We start from the raw sequence: 23,960 nt of genomic DNA, 5'->3' as shown, positions 1-23,960 counted from the left end.
GACATTTTGCTAACACTGCAAGGTGCCTTACATAATTGAAATTAAAAGCATGTGTTTAAGCAGGACAAACTGTTCAGCTGCATTGCTTTAAGGAACTCATTTTTTCCCCATTGTTGAAATTAAAAAAATAAAAAAAAAGAAAAGAAAGAAAACCCTGTATCTTTCAGCCCTGAGTATTTAAAAGAAATCTAACCGCAGTGTAAGTCTTTTTTTTTCAGTTGTATTTTTGGAAGAAAAGACCCTTCACAAAGCTCTAGTTTCTTTCCTAAGACCAAGTTTGGAGGTAAAAAAGAGAAAAGAAAAAAAAGAAAACATCCACAGCAAGCTAAAAAACACGAGAGAACAATTCTGATTTATCCATCATGCAAGTCAAGACTTACTTAACTGAATCCACTGGTGTCAAAATTATCCAAATTGAGATCATAAACTCTAGAGGTGTTAAAGACCCAGGATACAGTCTGATCATTGGGTTCTGCTTTCCTGTCTGGGCTGTCTGCTACAGGCTCCTGTGGTTTTAGGTTAAAGCTAGAGCTGCTTGGACCCCTGACCTCTGATTACAGACCCTGCGGGAAGGCACTGGAGCTCACTGGGGGCTCCAGACTCATCACTTGTTTGCTTCTCATGGAAACAGAAAAGTGAAAAAAAGGAGAAAAAAAAATCAGAAAAATAGACTGAGCAGTAACAACCAGGCCAACTCACAAGCTACCAGAAAATTTCAAAAGTCTTCCAAACGCAGGAACCAATGTTGCTGCTGACACCACACGGATACACCCAGTGCGCCAGGACCTTGTTAGACGGTGTTGATGGGGCCGTGTGTGTGTGTGTGAGCCAAAGCCAGAGCGCCAGAAAGACCAGGGGAGAGGAGACAAGAGGGAGGAGTGTCGTTTGGGTCTCATAAGAGCACTTTTAAGTGGTCTTCGATTCCTGAGCATCACAGAAAGTGGGACAAAGGAAAGGGATGGGGGCGTATGGCTTGAATTCCAGAGAGCACTCACCAGTGCTTCTCTCTCCTCCTTGGGTTTGGTTTGGTTGGTTTTATTTTGTTTTGTTTTCTTTCCCCCCCTCTCCAAATTATAAGGTTTGTATCTGCGATCAGAGGAGAGAAGAGATTTTCTGTAAACCAGAACAACATAGATTTTTCTTTCGCAGCTTTTATTTCATCGTGGTAGACACCGGTTGGGGAAGAGCAGAGAGAATCTTGTGAGGAAGCAAAATGTATAGGAAAGGAAAGAATAAAAAAGCTAAGAGCCAAGTGTAAAAAATAATGAGAAAAAAAGTGCTATGGTATTTCTTTAGTCCCTTTTGAGATTTGTGTAATACTATCAGCCAATGCTGAGAATGATCTGCTTTGTAAGCCCACAGCAAAAGTATCATCCATTGGAACAACAGAGGATCTTTTTTCCATCATTTATTTCTCCTTTTTTTTTTTTAATTTTATTTTTTTACTTCCACTGGCTTTAGTAGAAAGTCTTCCTGTGCTCACTTGGATTTTGTTATATTTTTAAAAGTATTATATGTACAACTGCACATAACAAGCTTGATCACCTGGTAAGATTTTGCAGGCTGTCCCAGCCCTAGTTAAGACATGATTAGTTTCTAGGGAGAGTTTGACTAACGCCATATGCCATCAGATTACTGTGCAGTTTGGAAAAAAATCCCAAGGCTATATCCTCCTTTTCTTGAATGTTTCATATGCTTCTGCAACATAGTGGCAGAGTATTATTTTTTTGAACAACTAGGAAGAAAAGATCCCCATAATTCACATTTTCCAGACTGACTGAAATGCCACAGCAAAATAAAAAAAAAAAAAAAAAAAAAAAAAAAAAAAAAAAAAAATCTTTTCAGGTGTCTTCTGTGTGTTTGTGTGCAGAAGGTTTTGCAGTTTGAAGGCTAACAAAAGCTACCTTCAATAGGACTTTGCAGGAAACTCATTTAAAATGCTTCCTGCTCCAAGAGATTATCCAAGTGATAAGGCATGACTAGGGGGAGGAAGAGAGAAAAAAAAAATTAAAAAAAAAAATCAAAGAAACCAGAACATGTCTAAAATGTACAAATCCTCTTTTGCCCCCCAATCAGCTATTCACTTAGGTGGAATCGACTGTATCTTTTGTACACAACCAACAAATAGAGAAAAAAAAAAAAAACAGGCACGTGAAACAGTGAGGTGTGCAGATGTATTACCAACACAGAATGACCACCAACAATACAACACACAAAGTAGAGAGACAAGTATTAGGAAAATGGTTTAATATTGGAGACAGAAGCAAAAAACTGCATCACACAATAACATACGTTACAAAAATAAGTCTGACTGTTTCAACTACACGGTTATGTTCACAATGAGGACAGAAGAATCAGAAAAAACTCTGATCTAAACAGCAAAAAAGCAAACCCCTAACGTTTTAACTAATACATTTATCCACGCAAAGTGACCGAGTACTCCTAATTCTAATTACCTTATTGTGTAACTGCACGATACAGAATAAAAAGTGAAACTTACCGCTTTTGTTAAGACAAAATTCTAAACACTAGATATAAGCAAAGGGAAAAAAAGAAATCAAGCCAAAGTTTTGAATTCTCAAAACAAAACCAACTCTCTTTCTACCGTCCAGAAATCAAACTTGAAAATCAGTCATGATCGAGGGGGCCCACGAGAGTAAGCCACAAAAATTTCCATTTGTTTTTTAATCTCCAGTATAAAAAGTTCCACTGGTACAAAATGCATAAGTACAATCAAGTTGTAGAAATAGGAAAGCCTTGCTTTTTTTTTTTTTTGCCTTTTTTTGTTCTTTTTTTTTTTTGGCTCAAATTCCATCAAACAACAAAATCCAAATGCATCAATAAAACAGAAACAATACTCAAATGGTCTTACAGTTTCCACTAGATTGCATTAACTTTGGCTTTTCTCAGACAATACTTAAAAACTAGTTTGTAATTCTAAACAAAATGATAGTATTATTAATCTACAAACAACAATTCCCACAGCACGAAAAAAACACAAATACATAGGTTTGTTTTTTTTTTTCTTTTTGTATGACATTATCCAAAAAGGTAATGAAACTACAGGATATTTTTTCCTTTTGTTAATTAGCACTTAAGATAATAAAAACAGAAACAGTAAAATGATTCCAGAGTAGCACAAGCCAAGGAACTGTAACCCCTATGGTGAAAGAAAGATGAACTTGTTACTCCTTTGAGGACTGCCATTTCATTGCAATTTGCTAATTTGTTTGATAAAACAACTAGTCTAGTCTTTTGATTAGAATTTTGTAAAGCAATTTCCCTTGTTTTACTTCCTCTCTTATTAGGCCCTTGCACCCTTGCAGCTTTTTCCTTTCATTATTTTGAAAGAGAACTGGTAGATAATTTGCCTCCCAGGAGGTGTTTATTTGAGTTTTTGGTTTTGTATTTGAATTTTATTTTTTATTTTTGAATTTTTAATTTTTTTTTTTTTCAGAGATGGACACTTTTCTAAGCAATGATTCATCTCAGTTGCCTGGAAGTACAGAAATATTCCTTGTCTCCCACTGCTAAGCCAATATCCTGTGGAGTAATTCAGGGCAGCCTGGTGTCGAGTTACACTGCCCAAGGACCAGAGGCATCACCGCTCTAACCAGACTGGAAAACCCACAGGACACACCAGGGCATCTACAAAAGCTTTGGAAATTTAGACGGTGGGTACAATGAGAAAAATTAGTGAAACAGTCTCTAAACAATCCAAATGATGATCTCATATTATATATATATATATATGTACATATATATAATATAACGTACGTGAGATGATACTTTGAATACGCACAATTGCTGCAAGTAGTACAAAATAGCCCTCAAAGGGTGTAGGAAGGCCCCAGCAGTAGTAAAAATGTGAGAAAAGTATAGATCATTTATTTATAAGTGCATGTGCTATAAGAAGGAAACTTTTTTTGCATCACTAGAGGCTAGTCCTTTCCATCCCAGGGCTCTACATAAAGAAGCATTTAAGTTGGGGATGAGAGACAAGAGTGCACCAGCTGATGTTGCTCATATAGGGCTTCGATTTTAATTTTAGGTGGCTTCAGATATAACCAGATAGAACTAGGAGGTGGAAGAAGTTATGGCACTTTATGACCTGTAGCAGGTACTGCTGCTCACACACATTGGATTGGCAATGAATTTGCTGAACCGGTGGCAAAGAACCGAATTTGGTTGTTGGTCACTGTTTGTGCGGTAGGAATGCAACCCAATCAGACTTACAAGGCAGTGAAAAGGGCTACCAGCATCTCTTTTCTGGCTCCTTACAAAGAGCTTCCTCCAGCAAACACCCACATCAGTCACACAGATATTCCCACGGACCATGGGTACGAGTAAAGTCACTCCTCTCTGTACGAGTGTCTGCAGGAGTAAGCCGATATATTGCCGTGACAAATAATGGCAAATAACACCAAACATTACAGTGTATGTAAACTTTATCCATAAAAAGTAGTTTAACTGCAGTGCACACTGAATTTTCACCCAGGAAGATCTAGTGCATCTGATTTAAGCAAAAGTTCATTTATTTAAATTACAAAAATATTATTATTCTTTTTTTTTTTTTCTCCTCAAGGTTTTCAAATGGTGGATTGACCACTCCTGGCTGGGAGTGGTTCACACAATAGATAATTAAAGAATTGTTTTCTTTTTCTTTTATTTTATTAATACTGAATAGCATATCCCAGCAGCATATTAAAAGCTCTTTAAGAAAAGACAAAATCCCCAAAATCTAAAAAGGAAAACCACAAGTTAATTACGGTTTTAAATAATTTTAGTTATAGATACAGAAGAAATTTAGACAGCAGTAAAATATTTTTGTCCTTCAGATCTGCCCTGTGCATTGTTCTGATTTCAACCATGTATTAAATAAACCACAAAAAACTAAGTATATATATATTTATAGATATAGATATATATATAAAAATAAACAGCAAAATGGTGAATGTATAAAAGGTATTAACACTCAAGACAGCTCTGGGTGGAAAGGGTTAAAAGTTCAAAACTTTCTCACCTTAGAGGTTTCCATACAATATGAAGAAAATACATAGTGAGGTTTGCTTTCACAGCATTGATGTGTGCAGAGTGGTTAAAAAAGTGAAACATGGGCACTTATACAATGTTTTACAAAAAACATCAAAGAGAAATAACAAACAATAACAATTTCAGGCAACAAGACCACAGGATAGCAAGTTAACAAACTTTTTAACCTCTTTTTTTCTTTAAATATTAGGGATTTATACAAAACACATAATAAAATACCCATGTTATCAAATTACTTCACACAAGAAACACACTGAAGCTCTAGGAAGAAAGTACCTTTGGAATTTGGCACTATAGTTTCACTGATTTTTTTTTCCTTTAAAAGAAAAACTGATCACATTTTGCTGAACACAAACACACCTAAATTTTTCACAATAAAAAAATGACATCAATGCGTCACAAGCCAACACAAACTTATTCTGGAATATTTTTTCATTTTCACATGAAATTATTTTTTTAAGCAAACAACTTTTTTTTGTGTTTTTTTTTGAATCTTCTTTTTGTTCTTGTTGTTCAAGTAAACCAATTTTAAACTTGTCTTTTTATAAACATAGAACACTTAAGACCATAAGACTCATGATGAAACCACAACTTAATTCACAGAAGCACCAACGTAACACATTTTACAGTAACCTTTCTTCTGTACATTGAAACAGTATAAAATATAGGTAATTTCATGTGCATTAAACCATGGATTGTCTAACTGTGAGTCAGTTCAGCAAAAGGTGACACAAGTAGGTAGCATTTGCCCTAAAACAGGGTAAATATTTTCTTATACTAATCTACAAAAAGTGGTTCTATATATATACTTTAATGAGAAAGTGAGCCACCTAAAATGGCCTTATCAAAAAACTTTACACTGCCTGAAAAATGTAAAAACTATTACAGACCTCTAGAGACTTAAAATCAGACAGTTTTATTTCTCAAACTGTTTTGGAAGTAGTCTGTTAGAAACCAACATTCTGTGCCTCTGGACACATATTGCTATTGTCACCAGTGACCAGGCAGAATGCCAATCCCTGTATAATACTTTCAAGTCTGTTTTTTTTTTTATTTTTTTTTACGAAATGAAGAAAAACAAAACCAAAAATCAACCAAGAATAAAACCCAAAACAAAAAAAACCCAAACAAAACAAAACAAAAACTCCAAGGAAAGAAGAAAACCAAAAAACCAAAACTTAAAAAAAAAAAAAGGAAAGAAAGAAAAAACATTTTGCCACAGGTTGTTTTTAAATCCTATCATTAATTTATCTAATAATAAATTTCAGTCTTGCATGAATGCAGCAATGTTTTTTCACATTGACTTCCCAGAATTCATAGCTAGATGAGGTCACATGCAAATTTCAAAGGTCAAACTAGGTCAGTAGGAGAACCAAATATGATGTGAGGTCAGAAAGACATCAGAAACAATGACGGGACGATGAAACTTTTTTTTTTTTGAGACGCCACAGGGACATGCTAGGCAAACGATGGGCTAACGGGCATGGAGATGTCTAGGGAAAAAACAAGGAAGAGGAAAAAAAGTTACACAGAATCTATGCAGCACAAACAAAATCACTTTTATGGGTGCAGGAGAAAACTAATGCAAATCTTTTATCAGTAGAGCCTACAAGCTGTTCACATAATTTGCATTAACTTACAATACTTGCCAACAAGAACACAATGGAACCCCAAAAGAATCCATCTGAAAGGAGTCAGAGAGAATGGATTCCTCTTTGGGGAGGAAAGAGAGGAAAGAACCAGTTTCTACAAATGTAACAGAAAGGTACAGGGAGAGGGGTGGGGGGGAAAGGGTCAGACAACTGAACTTTAAACTAGGTAATGGAAACTACAAACAAAATAACCAGACAAATACAAACAAGAGGATAAAAGCATGAACTGCAAAGGGTGGAGGGTTCAACAGTGAAAAAGCGCCCATTCTTGGCACAATTACTCTAGAGACTACTTCAAAGGATCTAGCTAGCATAGAGAGCTGCTCTTTAGGTATCCAATAAGTTAACAATAGGCAATAAATAAATTCCATTATTTCTGAGGCAGTAAAAATTTTGTATAAAAATAGAAATGCTTTTTACAAATAAAATTTACAGGCCTGTGGCTTTCTATTTTTTATTATTATTAAATTTATCTCTCAAGAAACATCAAGTATTGTCACTCATTTTATTTTATTTTTTTTTATTTTAAACCCTGTAGCTTTAGAAACAGATCTCTAAATCTTTTTTACATTAATCCTTTCCAAAAAAACAAGAACTTAAAAAAAAATGAAATATAAAGACGACCAGTGTAAAATCAGACTAATATATAACAATACGTTGATTTGAACCGAAAAAAAATCAGATCTTCTCAAAAAACAAGTTGATGTAGTGGAAAGACTTATTTCAATTTTTGTTGCAAAATAAGTGCTTCAACTGGCATGAGGCCATTTTGTTTAACCTATAAACTGCTGGTGCCACCCTGGTAAAATACGATCCATCCACAGAAAACAACTTTTATTGTGTGCTAATGGCACCAGGGTTCACAGAGTTAAATTGCACATTTTTTGTGTATGTGTGTGTGTGTGCTGTTTGGAATTTCAAGATGTTTATTTTTGTTTCAAAAAGGAGATAAATTATGCTGCAAAACAAAATACAGTAACACAACTCAGTAATTACTTGGCGAGGAAATGGGAGCCAAGTGCAGTAAGGACAAGTGGGGAGATGGAAGTGGTGACTGTAAAAATAACTGTCCCTTGGTGAAGGTTGGCTCTATGTTCTTTCTTAACCCCCCTGCAGAGGACAGGTTTGCTCATGGGACTTACCCTAAGAAAGCTAAAATAAGAGCAGTAAGCATCTGGGGTTAAGATCAGTAAGGTTTGCTGTCATTTTTGGAGCGTTTCAGCTGAACCTTCAAGCGTTTCATGCCAATCTGAAAGCCGTTCATAGCCTGGATAGCAGCTTGTGCAGAGACCGGATTGTCATAGCTAACAAAACCTGCGAGACACAGAACACAGGTGGGAGAGAAAGTCAGCTCTAGGTTAGAACAAATGTCAGAAGGCATTTTGTTAGAATTTTATGATTGCTATTTATTTGACACATTCACCTGGCTTTCAATTTGTTCTTTGATCACACTTCATATCCCATTTTCTCCCCTGTTTCCCTTTTATGTTTATAATCCTTCCTTCCATCCTCTTTACGTTTATAATGTTTCTTTACTAACTGGGATGCAGTTGGCCAATTTTGGTGCAATGCAGTTTCAATGTTGTTATTTATATACCTACCTTAGAGATTGAAGATATTTATTACTGTGACACTTTTCAGTGTAGTATCTACATACCTCCCAGTCTATTAGGAAGTGCTATTGAGGCCAGTCTGCAAAAGGGAAGCTGAAACAGCAAGCCTGGTTACAGAATCAACCCCCAGACTGCCTAAACCCACTGGCACACCTGGGTGTGAGTTCATGTGTGCTATGGAACACTCATCTCCTTGGGCTCGGCCTAGGACAGTTGCAATATTAATATTTTGTAATTTTACAGCTCTTTCCAGTTCAAGATCTCGGAGTACCTTAATGTGAGTTAATTCAGTCTCTTGGTCCCCAAAGGGGTATGTAAACATCAAAATTAAGCAGCATCATAAAGACAATGGTAGGGTTTGATGAGAACTCCAAGATCTGCTCCTCGCATGTGAGCACTAACTAGGAGGATAATGCTTGCTTGGGTAATTCAGAATGGCTGGCCTGGCTCAGATTTCTTTTCCCTGGGAGACTGAAAATGTTCTGTTCATAATATATTCAAATCTTCCTGATTCTGGAAGCTCAAAGTTCATTTTCATATCTGGGCCTCCCACTTGTAATTGCAATGCTCACCTAACTGCTGCTCTGCCTCAGCTTGGGCTAATTATTACTGCACTCAGCCTGCTGCTATGCATCTGCTTTGAAATGCTCCTTCTTCTTTCCACTTGAATTTGCCTTAACATATATCCCTCCACTCTCCTAAAGCATGGATGCCACACACTTTGTCTTCAGTCCTAACACACGGGCTTCTCAGTGCCTCTCTTTCCTCAATCAGCTTCATTAATTTGTGCTTAGTGTCTATGTACTTGGGTTCATAACCTATTTTTACTATTACTTTAACCTATCCTTTATGGCTCTTGCACTGCTGCCCTCTTCCAGTTGTAGAGTCAGTGTTATAATGCTTTCCCCACAGCATAAAATCTTCCCCCCTTATCAAGGTATCCTTGTCCAGCTGTTCTCCTTCATAGATCATCCCGTGGCTTCACCTTAAATCAACTTCACCAAACTATTTAAGTTAAGACTCTTCTCTCACAACTCAGGCTAACTTCTGTTCCTTCCACTCAAAACCACCTCTCATTTAAACTTCTGCAGACCTTCTCCTGGCCAAAGACAATATCCTCTATCCATATTGTCCTGTGGTTGATTATTTGTTGTCTCCTTAAGGGATAATAAATGTTCCTCCATACCTTCCTTGGTTTTAGTAACTCTTGCCACTTCCTCACTTTCTCCCTGAGATCATTCCCTCTTAAATTTTTTTTGCCAAATCCTGAGGAGCTTCGTCACTCTCTTCCTTTCCCCTATTTGGTTCTAGGAGATCATGTCTGTTCACATGATTCAGTCATTATCTTAGCTCTACGTCCTGTATCTCTTTCCATTGGCTCTAGGATTGGCTCAGGGATAGCAGAGGGAACTAGCACGAGCTGGGAGGCAGCTGTATAGCACTGACCAGGCAGATGCTCCACAGCTGAGGTGTAGCTACTCCTACCTACCTTGACAATTCAGCATTTCCCTCTACAGCTTTCCAGACCTTCACTTTATTCTCTCAAGTGCATATTACTGCTATGAACTTATCATCACTGTAGTTCCTCTCCTTCGTACCTAGTTTTATCCACCTGGAAAGTAAGCAAGTGATCTAAACTACTCACTTGGCATCTGTGGATGGTGAATGAAGAGAAGGAAGCACACTGCTGGCATCAGCCCCTATAATTCAGTTGTTATTCTGATTCACCATTTGTCTCTTTATACAGAATGCAATACCTGCATTAGCTTGTTACACTCTCATCTTCCTTATTTGAGAATCTTCATTTATAAAGCTTACTGAGGAATCTAGAATTCCTTCCCTTTATTTGTATTTTTCTGATGGGACCCATGCATCATTTTTTGTCTGAATTTTAAACCACAGGTTACATGAAGTTGGAATGATGTTTCTTACTAATTCTCAAAGGTCCTGTCATGACAATTCTGATTTTTGTTTTAGATCTTTGGGTATTTCTATAATCAGGATAAATAATTTTCATCATTCAAGACAGTTTTACTAAAATGGCTGACTGGATTTCTGCACTGATGTAACTGGGTCCCTCCTCCTCTGCCTTACTTACAGGTCTCATTTTTCTTAATCTAACATTTATGAAAGGCAAGAGATAAGCTTGAAGAGTGAAACCCTTTGTCTGCTGAATCAACTAAAGCCCATGGAGCCTGTGAGAACTCATGGAAGAGCACTTCCAGGTGTAAACACACTGTCCTGTCATCCTCATCACCATTTAATCCTTTGAGCATTCATTTGGGGTTGGACAAGAAAAGAAAATATGCCTAAGTCCTTTTTTCTGCAAAGAAAGGGAATTTTTCATTTTGTGAAGCTGTTTTGCATAAAGATTCATCACTGTCTATCACTCACTCAGAATAAACCTTCCCACTTCTGCCAGACAGACTTGGACAATCTTTACACCTTTTGGATGTTCAACCTGCTCTCATCTGTAATTTGACTTCCTCCTCCTTTGGGCAGGAGATTGGAAACTCCAGAGTAGGAAGCCCTAAGCATGTACAAATTATTACAATTACAATTACAGTTACTAGGGGCAAAAAGACCAAACCAAACCAACAAATAAAAAACCCAAACCCAAACTGTACCAAGTGCAATGACCATTAATGATTCAGCAAAGAAAAGCACTACTGTAGTTTTTGGATGGGAGGACAGAAAAGATAAAGGCTTTTTGAAACACAAATGTAGGACCAAAACAAAAAATAGACAATTCTTGCTAATAAAGCTGAAGAGGTGCATGCAGACTATGCCAGTACATTAAGCTAGCAGGACTAATTCTGGCTTTGCCTGTGATTTGCAGTATCACCAAATAGTCACCCACTGAATCAGAAAACTCAGCTTCATCTGCCACTTCTACTTTTTGTTTTTAAAGTAGAGCTCCCTCCCTGGTGGCAGAATATCTGGGAAGGAAGACTGAGAAATGGAAATATCAGTGAAAGCTGCCTAAAACAAAAAAGACAGAGGATTCCTCCATCCGTTGGGTGTCGTCACCTCCATTTTCCCTTAAAGAAGAAAACTTTGGTGCATTACTAAGTTAGACAATTGTGTCCCACAAACCCAGGCAAATGTGTAAGAAGGAAATCAAAGAGTAAAAGAAAATGCACAGAATGTAAGTGTGGGAAACGATCTGATGAATTGAGCCACCTGCCCAAACTGATTTACATTCTTTCAGCAGTCACCACAATTGCTACATTTTGATTAATGTAGCTTGATTTGTCTTTTCATCAGGATTCCTGGAGACCTCAACAACGATTTTGTAACCCTCAACATACTAACAGAACTGGCTCCAGATCAATGAGGAGTCCATTTCAATTCCACTTTTCAAATTTGTAAGAGCCTCAGGGACTGCTTTAACCCATTGCAGACATGGGCTGGACTATACTGGTCTAGATTTGAATAATTTTTTGTAAAGCCTAAAGAGCTAAATGCTTCAAAAATGAATTGAAAGACTGTGGGAAAAAGCAGGCAGAATGTTACACTCTTTCTGTGAACTGAATCAACTTTCCAAGTGTACTGTCCCATCCTCTTTTGCCATATATACAGGCGCATTCCTTTACTCTGGGAAAGAATTGCCACTTTAAAGAAAATTCCAGTATTTTATATCAACCCTTGCAAAACTCATGTTTAAGAGATTCCTTCCTCCTCCTAAATCCTTACTGTGTCTTGCATAAGACCATAATTATTAGACCAATGCTCCAAAAGTTTACTACTCACTCACATTCTCTGCTCCACTCCATCAAAGCACTGAACTGGTGCATCTCTGCTAAGACATCAGCCCTCCTAATCAACCCTAAAACTATTTTTATACCAACACATCATCTCCTTCTCTGCTGTGATCTAATTTTCTGTCAGCTCAAAGTATTTTCTGGGAAACTTGACACTGATCTTGTGAGGCTCTGTTCATCCCTGCCCTAAGGTAAGGGAGATGCCACCTTCCACAACACACTGGAACCCACCCACAACAGTTAGAGCTGCATATCTAGACATCAGCTGTCTGCAGAATATTCTGAACTACATGCACACACCATTCAGTCACTAATTGCAAAATCTTGTACTTAATTCAGAAGAAAGAAATTCCCTGTAATGTAGAAGCAATGGGTTAAACACAGAGCTTTTTTAAGTGGCTCAGCTATACAATAGAGAATAATTAGGTATCCATAATAAGGCAATTTAATAGTATACTAAATGACATTCCCCCATACAGGGTGTAATTAGTTTCATGTACTTGACACATTCATGCAAGATGTCAGACTGGAAGATTATTATTGGTTTTTTTCATATCCAATTTTTAGTTAGAAGTAGTTTGTGCATCTTCCTGCTCATTTGAAGATTAACAGTCTATTATTTTTGGAATGATTTTCCAGCGTGACATTTCTCACGTTGTTGTTAATTTTCTTTCCTGGCCCCCTTTCAGTATAGTGCATGTGGCTTTTACTATTGGATTTATTAAATTTGACATACCAAAGCACTTGCTCAAATTGGTCTGTTTGTCAATGAAGACTTTAGCAGAGATAACATTTCCAAAAGGCATGAACATCTGCAGAATGTCCTGGTCTCCAAACTCCTGGGGGAGGTGGTAAATAAAGAGGTTTGCCCCTTCTGGACCTTTAGGAAAATAAAAGAAAAAAAAAAAGAAAAAAGAAAAAAGAAGTATGAAAACAGCTATTATAAGTGCTACATTTATCTTCTTTTCCATAATACTTACTGAAGCTGATGGTCAGAAAGCATTTTATTTTCTAACTCTGAAGGAACAAAAGCAAGTGGATCATCAAAGGAGCACAGCTGAAATGCAGCTCTTGAGAGCATCCCATCTTGAAAAGTGTTTACTTTGAAAAGTGTTTATTTCATAACTCTACTACAGAAGTAGTTAAATTCATCCTCTTTCTTCAATTTACCTGAGTGTCTTTCAGTATAATTAAGGTTAGTAAAACAGGTACAGAATGTATTGGCTCTCAAAATGCCCCAAAACTGCACAAGGAGTCCTCTGCTGCTTCCAACACCTGCACAGGTTTGTCAGTTTAATTCCAGTTGCAGGAACTTATGGAAATGGAAGGAGGTGAGCTCAGATTTGAGTACCACAGATTTAAACTCGAATGGCAAGAAAATGGTGCAGATAGGAATAAAAATAGTAAGAAGAAGCACACCTTGTGACTTAAAAGTCAGTGAAGTCAGTGAGAAAAAGACATTGAGAATTAAATTTGTACTGACTCATTTCAAAATGAGCTATTTTTTTAAAATATAAATCCCCCATAGAAAGATCTGTCTCCTGGAAGAAGCTTTGTAAAGCAAGTATTTTAAAGAAGTTCAAAATTAAGTAGTTGGGTAGCAATTAAGTGGCTTTAGACTTAATTCAGTTTGCAAACTAAGGTGTAAACTCAAAGGTGCTTTGAATATTTTCCTTACAGACAAGATTTGAGACATTTATTATTAAAGGTGTAGGTTAAAACATTCATCCTAGTACTGATAGGTTATTTTTTTCCCCTAGCTCAATAGCAACACACTGGAAAGGAGCAATGGATGCCAGGAAGAGTGTGATATGTGATGGAGCCAGATGTTGCCTCCATGCAGACTCCAGCAGCATAAGGGGAACAAGCATTTCTGCTAAAACCACACCTAGAATAGCCTGATTACATATTCCCTTGCTTAATGAAACCTAAATGTGCTCAGATGTGATGTCCTTAGTTTTCTGGAGAGGAAGAGGAAAGCGCTCATGAGATTTACAGAGTTCTTCCTGCAAGAGAGCCACAGAGCCTCACCTCTCCTACACAGAATAGGACTGGCTGCTCTCTCTCAGCCTGAAGGTAGCAAAATTTGCCCAAAAGAAGGAGATAAATGAATTAGATTAAAAAAAAATTCTGAGGAGGCAGGGAAAAAAAGATGAAATAACTTGTCACTTGGAACTTTTTCTTCTTGTCACAAGTAAACTATCATTCCCAGCAAATAATGTTCTTTTAAATAGTAGGGGAAAAAAATTGCTAAATAATATTTAAGAGCATATGCACAAGGCAGTTCACTGCGCTTCAGCATTTAATATTTATATAGCATTTTTCTCTGGTACTTGTTTATCCTCAACCACTCCAGACTCTTCCATCAGAAATCATGGTAAGAGACAAAACATTGCTGTCAGTATTCAGTAGTGGAATTCACTCACTTGAACTTAAACACCTACTAAGAGATATAAGATATATAACAAAAACACTGTGTTTTAAAAAGGATGCTGGCAATTCATAAAAATAAAAAATAAGCCTAAAGTTGATTTGAATGTTTCTGAACAGAGAAAAATTAAAATAGCTAGAAACAAAAATCAAGCTGGCCTTCACTATGTATCTTGCAATGACACCAAATAAAGAATCTTTTTCTGGTGTCAAACACTCTATTGTCACTGACCAAAGGGGCTGAAGTGAAAGATGAATGTAGAAAACAAAAAATATGGAAAAAACAATTTTAAAAATCCCTTTTAATTTTAAATAATTCAAGCTTTTAGCAGCAAATAAAGGAAACATTTGAGAGAAAATATACATTTTAACTCCAGTGTTGCTATACAATAACCAGCTGGGGGAATGCCAAATTTGTCTTCCTAGGAAACACATGCCATAACAGTACAAAATACTATTTCAAAAGAGGATAAAAAAGATTTCTCTTGAGGATATTATACTAGGTTTATTTCCAAAGCTTATCCTTGGCAAGAGCAGTAGTGACAACATAGGTACAGTCTTAGAAAGCATGCAGTATTTTCCTGTCTTTGTAGAATTAGCTGGAAATTAGGACAGGAGAAAGCAATGAAAACAGAAACAACCCCCCTGAAAATGCCTAGGAAGCATGAAGGGGAACGGAAGAGGGGAAAAGCGTAGCCTCATTTTCCTAAACACCTTGTAATTAGTATTCATTTATTCTTAGCAATAACTTCCTGAGGTTTATTTGCTGTTGGTGTGGGGAGAGGGGGGCAATCACTCACTTAGCTGCTTCCTCACAAGACCCACAATTAAGCAAAGAACCACTCAAAGTGAAAACGGATCTTGTCATTAGCTCAAACCTTAATCAGATTAACTCCACTATGACAGAAAATGGAAACCAGAAGACAAAATTGCATCCACAGAGGGATGATTTTTGTTAGCGGCGCCTTTTCATATGGTAGTTGGTAAATGCTTTTATATAAGGAAGGGATGGGTGGCAAAGTACAACTTGAAGGACAGATGGCTGAAAAGTGAAACGCATCAGACGTTAAAGAAGGTGACAGTGGCAAGCAGGAGAAAACTGGAGGAAGAAGAAATCACAGATTAGACTGCCCGAGGCCTTCCACGAAGCCTCCAGGAGGAAACAGCCGCGTGGCACCGCTTGGGCTGGGCTTGCTGGCGTGGGCACTTACCTTCCTTCTGGCTGCCCGCGGCGCTCTGCTGCTGCAGCAGGCTCTGGCTGTAGAGGGTGGGCAGCGCGGCGGCCGCGTACTGCTGGATTCCTGAGTAGGCCTGGGTGAGCGCGTCCATCGTGCCGGCCGTGCCGTTCGTCAGGCCTGTTGCGCCGAGTCCTCCGTTCAGGGCCGCCATACCTGAGAGCATTTGAGCAACTTTACAAAAAACCCAACAATAGAGAAAAGAAATTGCACTTGTTCATTAGTGCTTTCCGAAAGTCGTTGGTATTATACGACACTGACGACGACAGCAGTGCATGCAGCTCGGCACGTCACCAAATGGGACTGAGGACAAAGGAACACGACTTTGGCATCAGGGTCACTTCAGAAGCACAAGGGTTGCACAGTCAAATGGACTCGCATGCAGCCTGCTACTGGCAAGTACTACAGCTCCGTGCTCCTGAGAGCCTCTCTGCTTGTCCTCCTTGACACCTGTGCTTCTGCTGTGGGTGTCTGAGGCTGGCAGTGTGGGACCTATTTGACCTGTGTCCTTGCCTGTGGAAAAAGCAGTCTGTGAGGAAAGCCACTCTCTCTGGCCAGAGTCTTCAGCAACAGCCATGACAACACCAGATCAGAAGTGTTTTGCTTATACAGAGTAAGCAGAGAACCCTGATTAACTGCATTTTTAAACAGGTCTTTTTCAACCTAAATGATTCTATTATAACCCTCTACAATTATGGACTTTGTCCCTCTAAGCTTGTGGTAGAAAGATGGACTGTGATGCTCTCTGCTTCCACCCCCTCCTCCGGTTACTCCAGTCACTCCACAAGAGATGAACAGCAGCACACCCAGAGTGGCTAAAAATACTTCATCCAGACTAGGCATTTTTCATGAAGAAACAAAAGCATTTATTTCTAGCAATGTTTTTCTTCACAAGGGAAGCAGAGTCACTTTTTTTTTAACTTACAGCAATTCTACATCCTGATAAGTAACAGAGTAATTTAACTGGGATGGCTGCTAAAGAGGAAATTTCAGATGGGATTGCTAGCTGTGCAGAAAATGACATCCCTCATCCGTGCAAACAGTGTGGGCTGCATAAGGAGCTGTACTACTCTGATTTGATGGTGGACAAACTCCTGAGCTACAGCTTCCCTCCTCTGCTTCTATTGCTCAGCATGACTCCAAAATGAGTTATGTTGAAGTTAACAGTGCTAGCGTGTCTGTCAGAAATTCCAGGAAAAGTGAATTTGCTGTTGGAAGTTGAAAGCATGGCAGGGTTCAGAGCCCTGCTCATCTTTCACACACTCAGCCTATGTCAACCTGAGCACTGAGAGTACATCAAGACTAAGAGTCAGAGCATGTTTACTGCACAATTAGCCATCCCAGCTCCCCAGTTTCTAGGTGAACAGCTCACAAACAACTTAAAAGGCTTAACAGGCCCATAGAGGTACAGAAGATCAGTCACTAGAAAAATGGCAGGGGGGGGCACCCAGAATCACCAGCAATCATTTCTTAGACATTGTCTAATGTTATGGTTGGTAAAATGGTGGGTGAAGATGTGACTGGTGGTGTCATATTAAGATCCCAAACAGAGGAACGGTAAAGAGAAGGAAAGGGCTTAATTTCAGAACAATAATAAGGGTTGGTATGTAAATTGAGGAAAAGTGGGGAAATTAAGCAGAGGACGCTTTATAGTAGATTAATAATTAAATCTATTAGACTGGGAAGCAATCTTCAAGGAAGATGGCAGAAACATTATCACGTCTAATTTAGATACAGGAAGAATACTGCAGGGAATTATCCAGCATTGACAGAGGAGGATAAAGATGCTGACCCCAGTATCCTTCTGCCTCTTATGTAGATTTGAAAAGCATATTCCTATGAGTCTCCAATAATCAGGACAATTGCTCAAGTGGCACCTTTTTGGCTCCACCAAAGTCTGTGCCAATTAAGAGAATTGTACTGCATAAATTATACCTTTTGATCTTACTATAATTTGTGTGACTAAACACTTGACAGAGATGTGATATTCTTAGCCTTTCCTTAATAAAATGTCTCACTTTGAAGACTTCTCTTTCCCCTTCACCCCACTTCAGAGCATCAGTGTACCCTGATGGGAGGTACTGGCTGCCACTGCTTCGAACAAAAATCCCTGTCAGAGATCAACAGACCTGGGTATTTCTTGTATAATCGTTCCAGTTATAAAACTGTATTGGGTTTGGGTGGTAGTGGGGGGATAAAGGGGTGGTTTCTCTGAGAAACTGCTGGGAGCCTCCCTGATGTCCTACAGAGCCAATGCCAGATGGCTCCAAGATGGACCTGCCGCTGGCCAAGGCCCATCGGTGACAGTGGTAGCACCTCTGAGGTTACTTGGTAAAGGAGGGAGGAGAAAAAACCCTGTGCAATGGTAGCTGCAGCTAGAGAACAGAGGAGTGAGAATGCGTGAGAGAAACAGCTCTTCCACGTCGATGGAGAAGGAGGAGCAGGAGCTGCTCCAGGCGCTGGAGCTGAGATTGCCCTGCAGCCCCTGGTGCAGCCCATGGTGAGGCAGCTGTGCCCTGCAGGACATGGGGGTCCATGGGGGAGCAAAGATCCACCTGCAGCTCATGGAGGAGCCCACACCAGAGCAGGTGGATGCCCAAAGAAAGCTGTGACCCCACAGGAAGGCAGTGCTCCTGGCAGGACCTGTGGAGAGAGGATTCCACTGGAGTAGTTTGCTGTCAATACCTGTGACCCCATGGGGGACCCACTCTGGAACAGCCTGTTCCTGAAGGGAAATGCTATGGAACAGACCCACACTGGAGCAATTTGTGGAGTGCTGCAGCCTGTGGAAAGGGACCCACATTGAAGGAGCGGGTGAAGAACTCTCCTGTGGGAGGGACCCTATGCTGGAGCAGAGGAGCAGTGTGAGGAGTCCACCCCTGAGGAGGAAGGAGCTGCAGGAACAATGTGTGATGAACTGACTGCAGCCCCCATCCCTTGGCCTCCTGCACCACTGGGAACAGTAGGTGAAGAATTCAGGAATAAAGTTAAGCCTGGGAGGAAGGTAGGAGAGGGGTGAATGTGTTTGTAAGATTTGGTTTAATTTTTCATTATTCTACTCTGAATTGATTGGTAATAAATTGAACTAATTTCCCCAAGTCAGGAGTGTTCTGCCTGGTAAGTCATCTCTCCCCGCCCTTACCTGAACTCACAAACCTATTGTTATATTTTCTCTCCCCTGTCCACTTCAGGAGGGGGAGTGACAGAGTGGAATTCAAAATATTATAATTACAATAATAATAACGAAAACTATATAAACAACATTTTTAATAATAAATATACAATATATTATTGTGTAAATAAATATTACTACTACTAATAATTTGATCCTGAGGCTGACTGTTGCCTGCTCTGCTGTTCTGTACTAAGGTTTGTGTCACTGCTTGCATGGATGTACACACAGGACTGGTTAAACTAAAGGCTCCTGATAAAGCAGCTTGTATCTCTCTTTTTATTAGAGTGTTGAAATAACTTGATAACAGAAGTAGCATTAGGATACCGTGTTATCTTTCATGAGTCATTGGCCTATTAGATAAACATGCTTTGTGTTGCAGTGGGCAGCATCCTCTCGCTCCTTTCCCCTGGAATTAATAGCACTTCCCACCCAGCGGTTCCAGATCGGCCATCAGCCAGGCAACCCAGCCCACAGCACTGCTCCTGGGAAGGGCACAGCTACTGCTGCCACAGCCCACGGGTGGCATACACCTCCCTCCTGAGCAAAACACAGCTGCAGAAAGCACCCAACACTTTTTCTGTTCTTACGTTTTAAAGAAATCTGCAAGGCCCAGCTGCTGTTACGAATCTCTGCCATCTCTTTATTATCTCTATCAATGCATCTCAGTCACACACTGAACTCTGGTCCCTTCCTCCCTTCTGTGAAATAACCTTTTGGAGCCTCTCATCTATGGCCTTCTATTATTCTGAGTTTCTCTGCATAATACAAAAGCAACAAAGCTTGGCAAGTCCAAAGGTCTCTCAAAGTGCTTTTCAGGCACCTTCAAATCTATCATGAATAGTTTTATCTCTGTTTTACAGATGTAAATAAGGGGGAAAAAAGGCTAAGTTACTGCCCTGGGGTCACACACAAATATTGTGCCATAGCTGTCCAATATCCCAAAAGTATGGTCTTCTTTCTTAATTGCAAAGAATTGCTTCCTCCCTCTTTAGTAATCTTTCCTCATAAGTCATAATTCTTTTTGGTACTTAGATTTGTTAAATTTACATGCTCAAAGCAGACAGTGTAATGTTTTGCCATTTAAAGTTTTAGGTGCTTCAAGAATAACGGCCGGAAAACTAAATCCCCACACCTAGGTACAACTGCTGCCAAAACCTTGGAGACACCTAAATTTACCATACTCCACTTTATTTAAGGCCCCCAGACATCTTTGTAAAATGCTTCTCTCTACAGTGACAACACCATCAACCTCCATAGCACAGCTTCTTTTCACAGACCCAGACAGGACCGAGAAAACAGATAAAAGTCTTCTAGTGAGCTCAGCATGGAAGACATTCTTCATGTGACTCTCAGGAGCAGGGCAGGACTTGGCTTAGGCAGAAGAGCATCTCTTCAAACCTCTGTATAAATCAATGCCCTAGGTCAGTGCCACCTTCTGATTAATTTTTGGGTTAAGCTCTGCTTGATCTGTGTTTTGGATTTTCTAATTCCCCAGCTAGAAGCAGGTCACTCAATTCCCAATTCGCTGCACAGTTAACTTCAGGAATGTCCATGGCCAGTGAATACTTTTTATGGGCTTGCTTATGACCATGGTATAAGCCATGTCAATGTGGAGCATCAGACTTATTGAACATGAGGTTTCCCAAAGGCAATCTCCCAGGTGGGTTTGAGTGTGCATGACTGAGTCAGACATGGTCATCAGGAAAAGCCCCAAATTGTCATTAAAATAGGGGAGGTTATAGTAATTTGAGCAATGCTTCCCTATCATCAGCATGATGAGTACCAGAAAGTGATAATCAAATTCCCTTTTAAAGTGCTCTAATGCCGAGCTGTGTCATGAGGAAGTAGTTTCCCCTCTTTAGCTCTCTCTCAAGTATATATATACATAGACAGACATACCCACATACATTTTGTAAGCGCTATACACATATCCATAGAAACAGCCATGAAGAAGATTTGGGACTGCAGTCACTGTCAGTACAAGTCCATGGAAGCAATGGTGACTTAAAACAAACTGAAATTTGGTACCAGGCTGTGAATACATCATTAATACTTCAAATGACACATGCAGATAAGTTTGCACACACATCACCTCAAAATACTTGCTAGAAAATGTAAACTCTTTGCTTGCAGCCTAGCAAGGAGTGCTAAAAGGAGTGCAACAAAAGGGTTCCCACACAATGAGCTCACAGGATTCACTCCTGCTTGGTTTTGATGAAGGGGTACACTATGTTGGATTGCTCCAGTGTGCCTGGATCTTGCTGAGGGGAAGGAGTGGGATGTCATATTTTGCTCTTGATACTATGATTTTTTTATACAAGTGAAGCACAATGACTGTTAATCAGAAAGGACATTTAATAGTTTCTTACTCATGAAAGGCTAGCTGTCTTACTACAAGAGCTCACGAGAAGAGAGGAAGCAAGTTAGACTTCTGTGCATGCCATTTCCAGTGGTTTGCTTTGACAGTAATGGAATAAGAAGAAAGGAAACTAACATCTGCCATTTTGGGACCTAATACTAATTTTTCTTAAGTTGTCCTTGAGTTTTATTTACAAAGAGGTTGTTTTGTGTGAAATGCACATGTCCTTGCCAGAAGCAAGTCCTGTTTTACACGAGACCCCATGCAACCATTCAACATTACTACATGGACATCCATAAGCCCCCTTCCTTCCCAGCTCCCAACAATGCCAACCAGAGATCACAGAACAAAAAGACTGGGTGAGCAGCCAAGTAACAGTGACAGAAAGGACATCATGCAGAGCATCAGAGTGAGCAAGAGATACTGAGGAGGACATCCATTCCTGAGGGTACATTATGATGGGTCATGGACTGGCAATGACCAAATAGATTCCTTGCATTGCAAAAGGAAATGCAAGGAGCAACAGCAGCTAAAGAATAAAAAAGAGGGAGGGGGAAAATGCAGCTGGGCAAATCTCTTCTGTTACAGGCAAAGGTGAAGTCATCGTAGCAGAAACAATAATTTAAAAAAATCCTCCTTCTTCAAGAAAATCTTGACCAAGGCTAAGAACAAAGAAGAATGTTCTAACAACTAGTGGCATCTACTTAGCTGGAGATGCCAGGGTTTGTTAAGATGTCATAGGATAGGTGTGTGTGCCCTGGCATTACAGGTGACTGACTACGTGTTCTATACTTGCCAATTAAAAGCCAAAGACTTGCTTTCATTTTTAAAGCATGTTGCTCTCAAGTCAATTAGATATTTCTTACAGATGTTTTAAAGGATTGCCTCTGTGGCACTACATTTCTGAGTGAGGTTTTTTACATTGGGCTGATATACCTGTTGTCAGACTCCCTCAATGAAAAAGGAGCCTCTCCTACAACCTTGACAACCAAATCCCTGGTAACAATTCTTTTACCTTCCATATGTACTGCAAGAAGAGGAGTCTTTATGCAGGGACAGAAGAAAAATTCACTTTGCAGAACAAACTGTGTGAAACTAAAAGACTCCAGAGAACTACATATGTAGTAGTAGTATAGAACTGAATCAACTTGACCCCCTTATTTGGTGTAGAGATTAAAAATCATATTATCACTTTGCAATTGATAGTTTTTGTGGCATGATTATTGGGGAAGGCTGTCCACCACAGCAATAAATACTCACTGTTTACGGTACCTGCTAGTGCATTAATGTTATTCAGTCCAACAGTGGCTCCAGCCAGTCCTTGGAGAGTACCCAGAGAAGTCAAAGAATTCATGGCCGCACCAGCTGTGGAATTAGCAGTTGATGCAGCCACTGAAAAGAAAAAAAAAAAAAAAAGCAAAATTAAGGCAATTAAGTTTGTTTATTTTATTTGATCACAGAGCAGCTTACAATCACACACAGGAGCACAACAGGGCTACTTGCAAGGAGAAGGAAAAAAGAAAATGAGATCAACAAGACCAATCTTGTTCAAGACATTAACAGTGTGATTGTTCATGGGAAGTGTTGGTGAGTCTAGAACTGCAAATACTAGATCACAAAATTCAGTGCTATTATTTGCAAATAAAATACCAAACCAGTATGTCTGGAATCAGACATTTTCTCAAAAGTTTGTCAATCAATCTAGAAACCCAGGTTGATCAGCTAACCAGGCTTTTGAGAATTTGCCACACACCTCAAAGTCCATCATTACACAAACAAGAATTACTCAGTAATTTTGTCATACAACAGATTACTATTCTGGGCCCCAAATGTTAAGAGTAAATTTAATTATTCTGAAGACACTATGCTCTAGGACACTGAATAAACTTCATTTAACGACCTGAAGATTAGAATAAGAAGAATGAGCAGGCAAATGCAAAATATAACTACCATTCATTTTATTGCAGGATTTTATCCTGGCCTTTGTACATAGATAGTCATGTATATGCACAACTGTGATACTGTATGTATCCCCAAAAGCTCTGCCACAGGGGAAAAGATGGAAAAAATGTCCTTGATGCTACAATGTCAAGGGAATCGTGAAGGTGGTAAGATGAATCCATCGAAATTACGTGTTTAGGGAGAGAAAGAGACTCGTCATAAAAAGTAGTAAAAATTCATCATTTGGGATAGGTTGGGTGAACTAGAAATACCTGCCTGTCTCACAGAAGTGCCTTGAATAACCAGTGTAGATTAAACACTTACAGGTAGGTAAAGGCTTACCAGATGAATCACACTCATAAAAGCTCCAGAAACAATTAAGTTTTTAGCTTGTCTCCTGAGCCCTATTTTCATGTATCAGTCATAAAGACTTCCTTTCTTTTTCTGTTATAACATTGCATTATCTTAGGAAAAGTGAACATTTAAAGTCAGAGTTTTGTTGATGATGTACTGGAGGCACATCATATCTACAACCAGGCTTTTTTACTCCTATTCATTACCTAGCTATGAAATAGTTAAAACCACTTTTATGTGATGCTTTTTTGGGCTGTCAAACACATCAGATTACTCAGTGAACCCTCAAGAAAGTGAAGTCTCTAGAGCTGACAAGATCCAGTAAAGAAAGTAGGAGATAACTTTTTCACTCTGTGGGTAAACCTTGAAGCTCTAACCTACAAAT

General features: G+C 39.1%; 1 protein-coding gene across 18 annotated transcripts in view; it reads right to left on the bottom strand.

Moving 5' to 3' along the window:
• Positions 1 to 1,033: 1,033 nt before the first annotated feature.
• Positions 1,034 to 23,960, bottom strand: part of CELF2 (CUGBP Elav-like family member 2) — a 543,574-nt gene continuing 520,647 nt past the window's right edge. For 7 of the 18 annotated variants that reach the window (XM_068189476.1, XM_068189481.1, XM_068189469.1 and 4 more), the window contains 4 exons: positions 22,541 to 22,672; positions 15,723 to 15,920; positions 12,818 to 12,961; positions 1,034 to 8,018 (listed from right to left, as the gene is read on the bottom strand). In XM_068189476.1, the coding sequence (XP_068045577.1) occupies positions 7,891 to 8,018; positions 12,818 to 12,961; positions 15,723 to 15,920; positions 22,541 to 22,672 (602 nt within the window). In that variant the 3' untranslated portion in view covers positions 1,034 to 7,890. The remainder of the gene's footprint in view (positions 8,019 to 12,817; positions 12,962 to 15,722; positions 15,921 to 22,540; positions 22,673 to 23,960) is intronic. The other 11 variants (XM_068189464.1, XM_068189470.1, XM_068189474.1 and 8 more) reach the window with 5 other exon arrangements.

Source organism: Anomalospiza imberbis, chromosome 5 (assembly GCF_031753505.1).
Source record: "Anomalospiza imberbis isolate Cuckoo-Finch-1a 21T00152 chromosome 5, ASM3175350v1, whole genome shotgun sequence".
Lineage (NCBI taxonomy): Eukaryota > Metazoa > Chordata > Aves > Passeriformes > Viduidae > Anomalospiza > Anomalospiza imberbis.
Note: the sequence above shows the minus strand (reverse complement) of the source record. Positions and strands in the feature narration are given on the sequence as shown.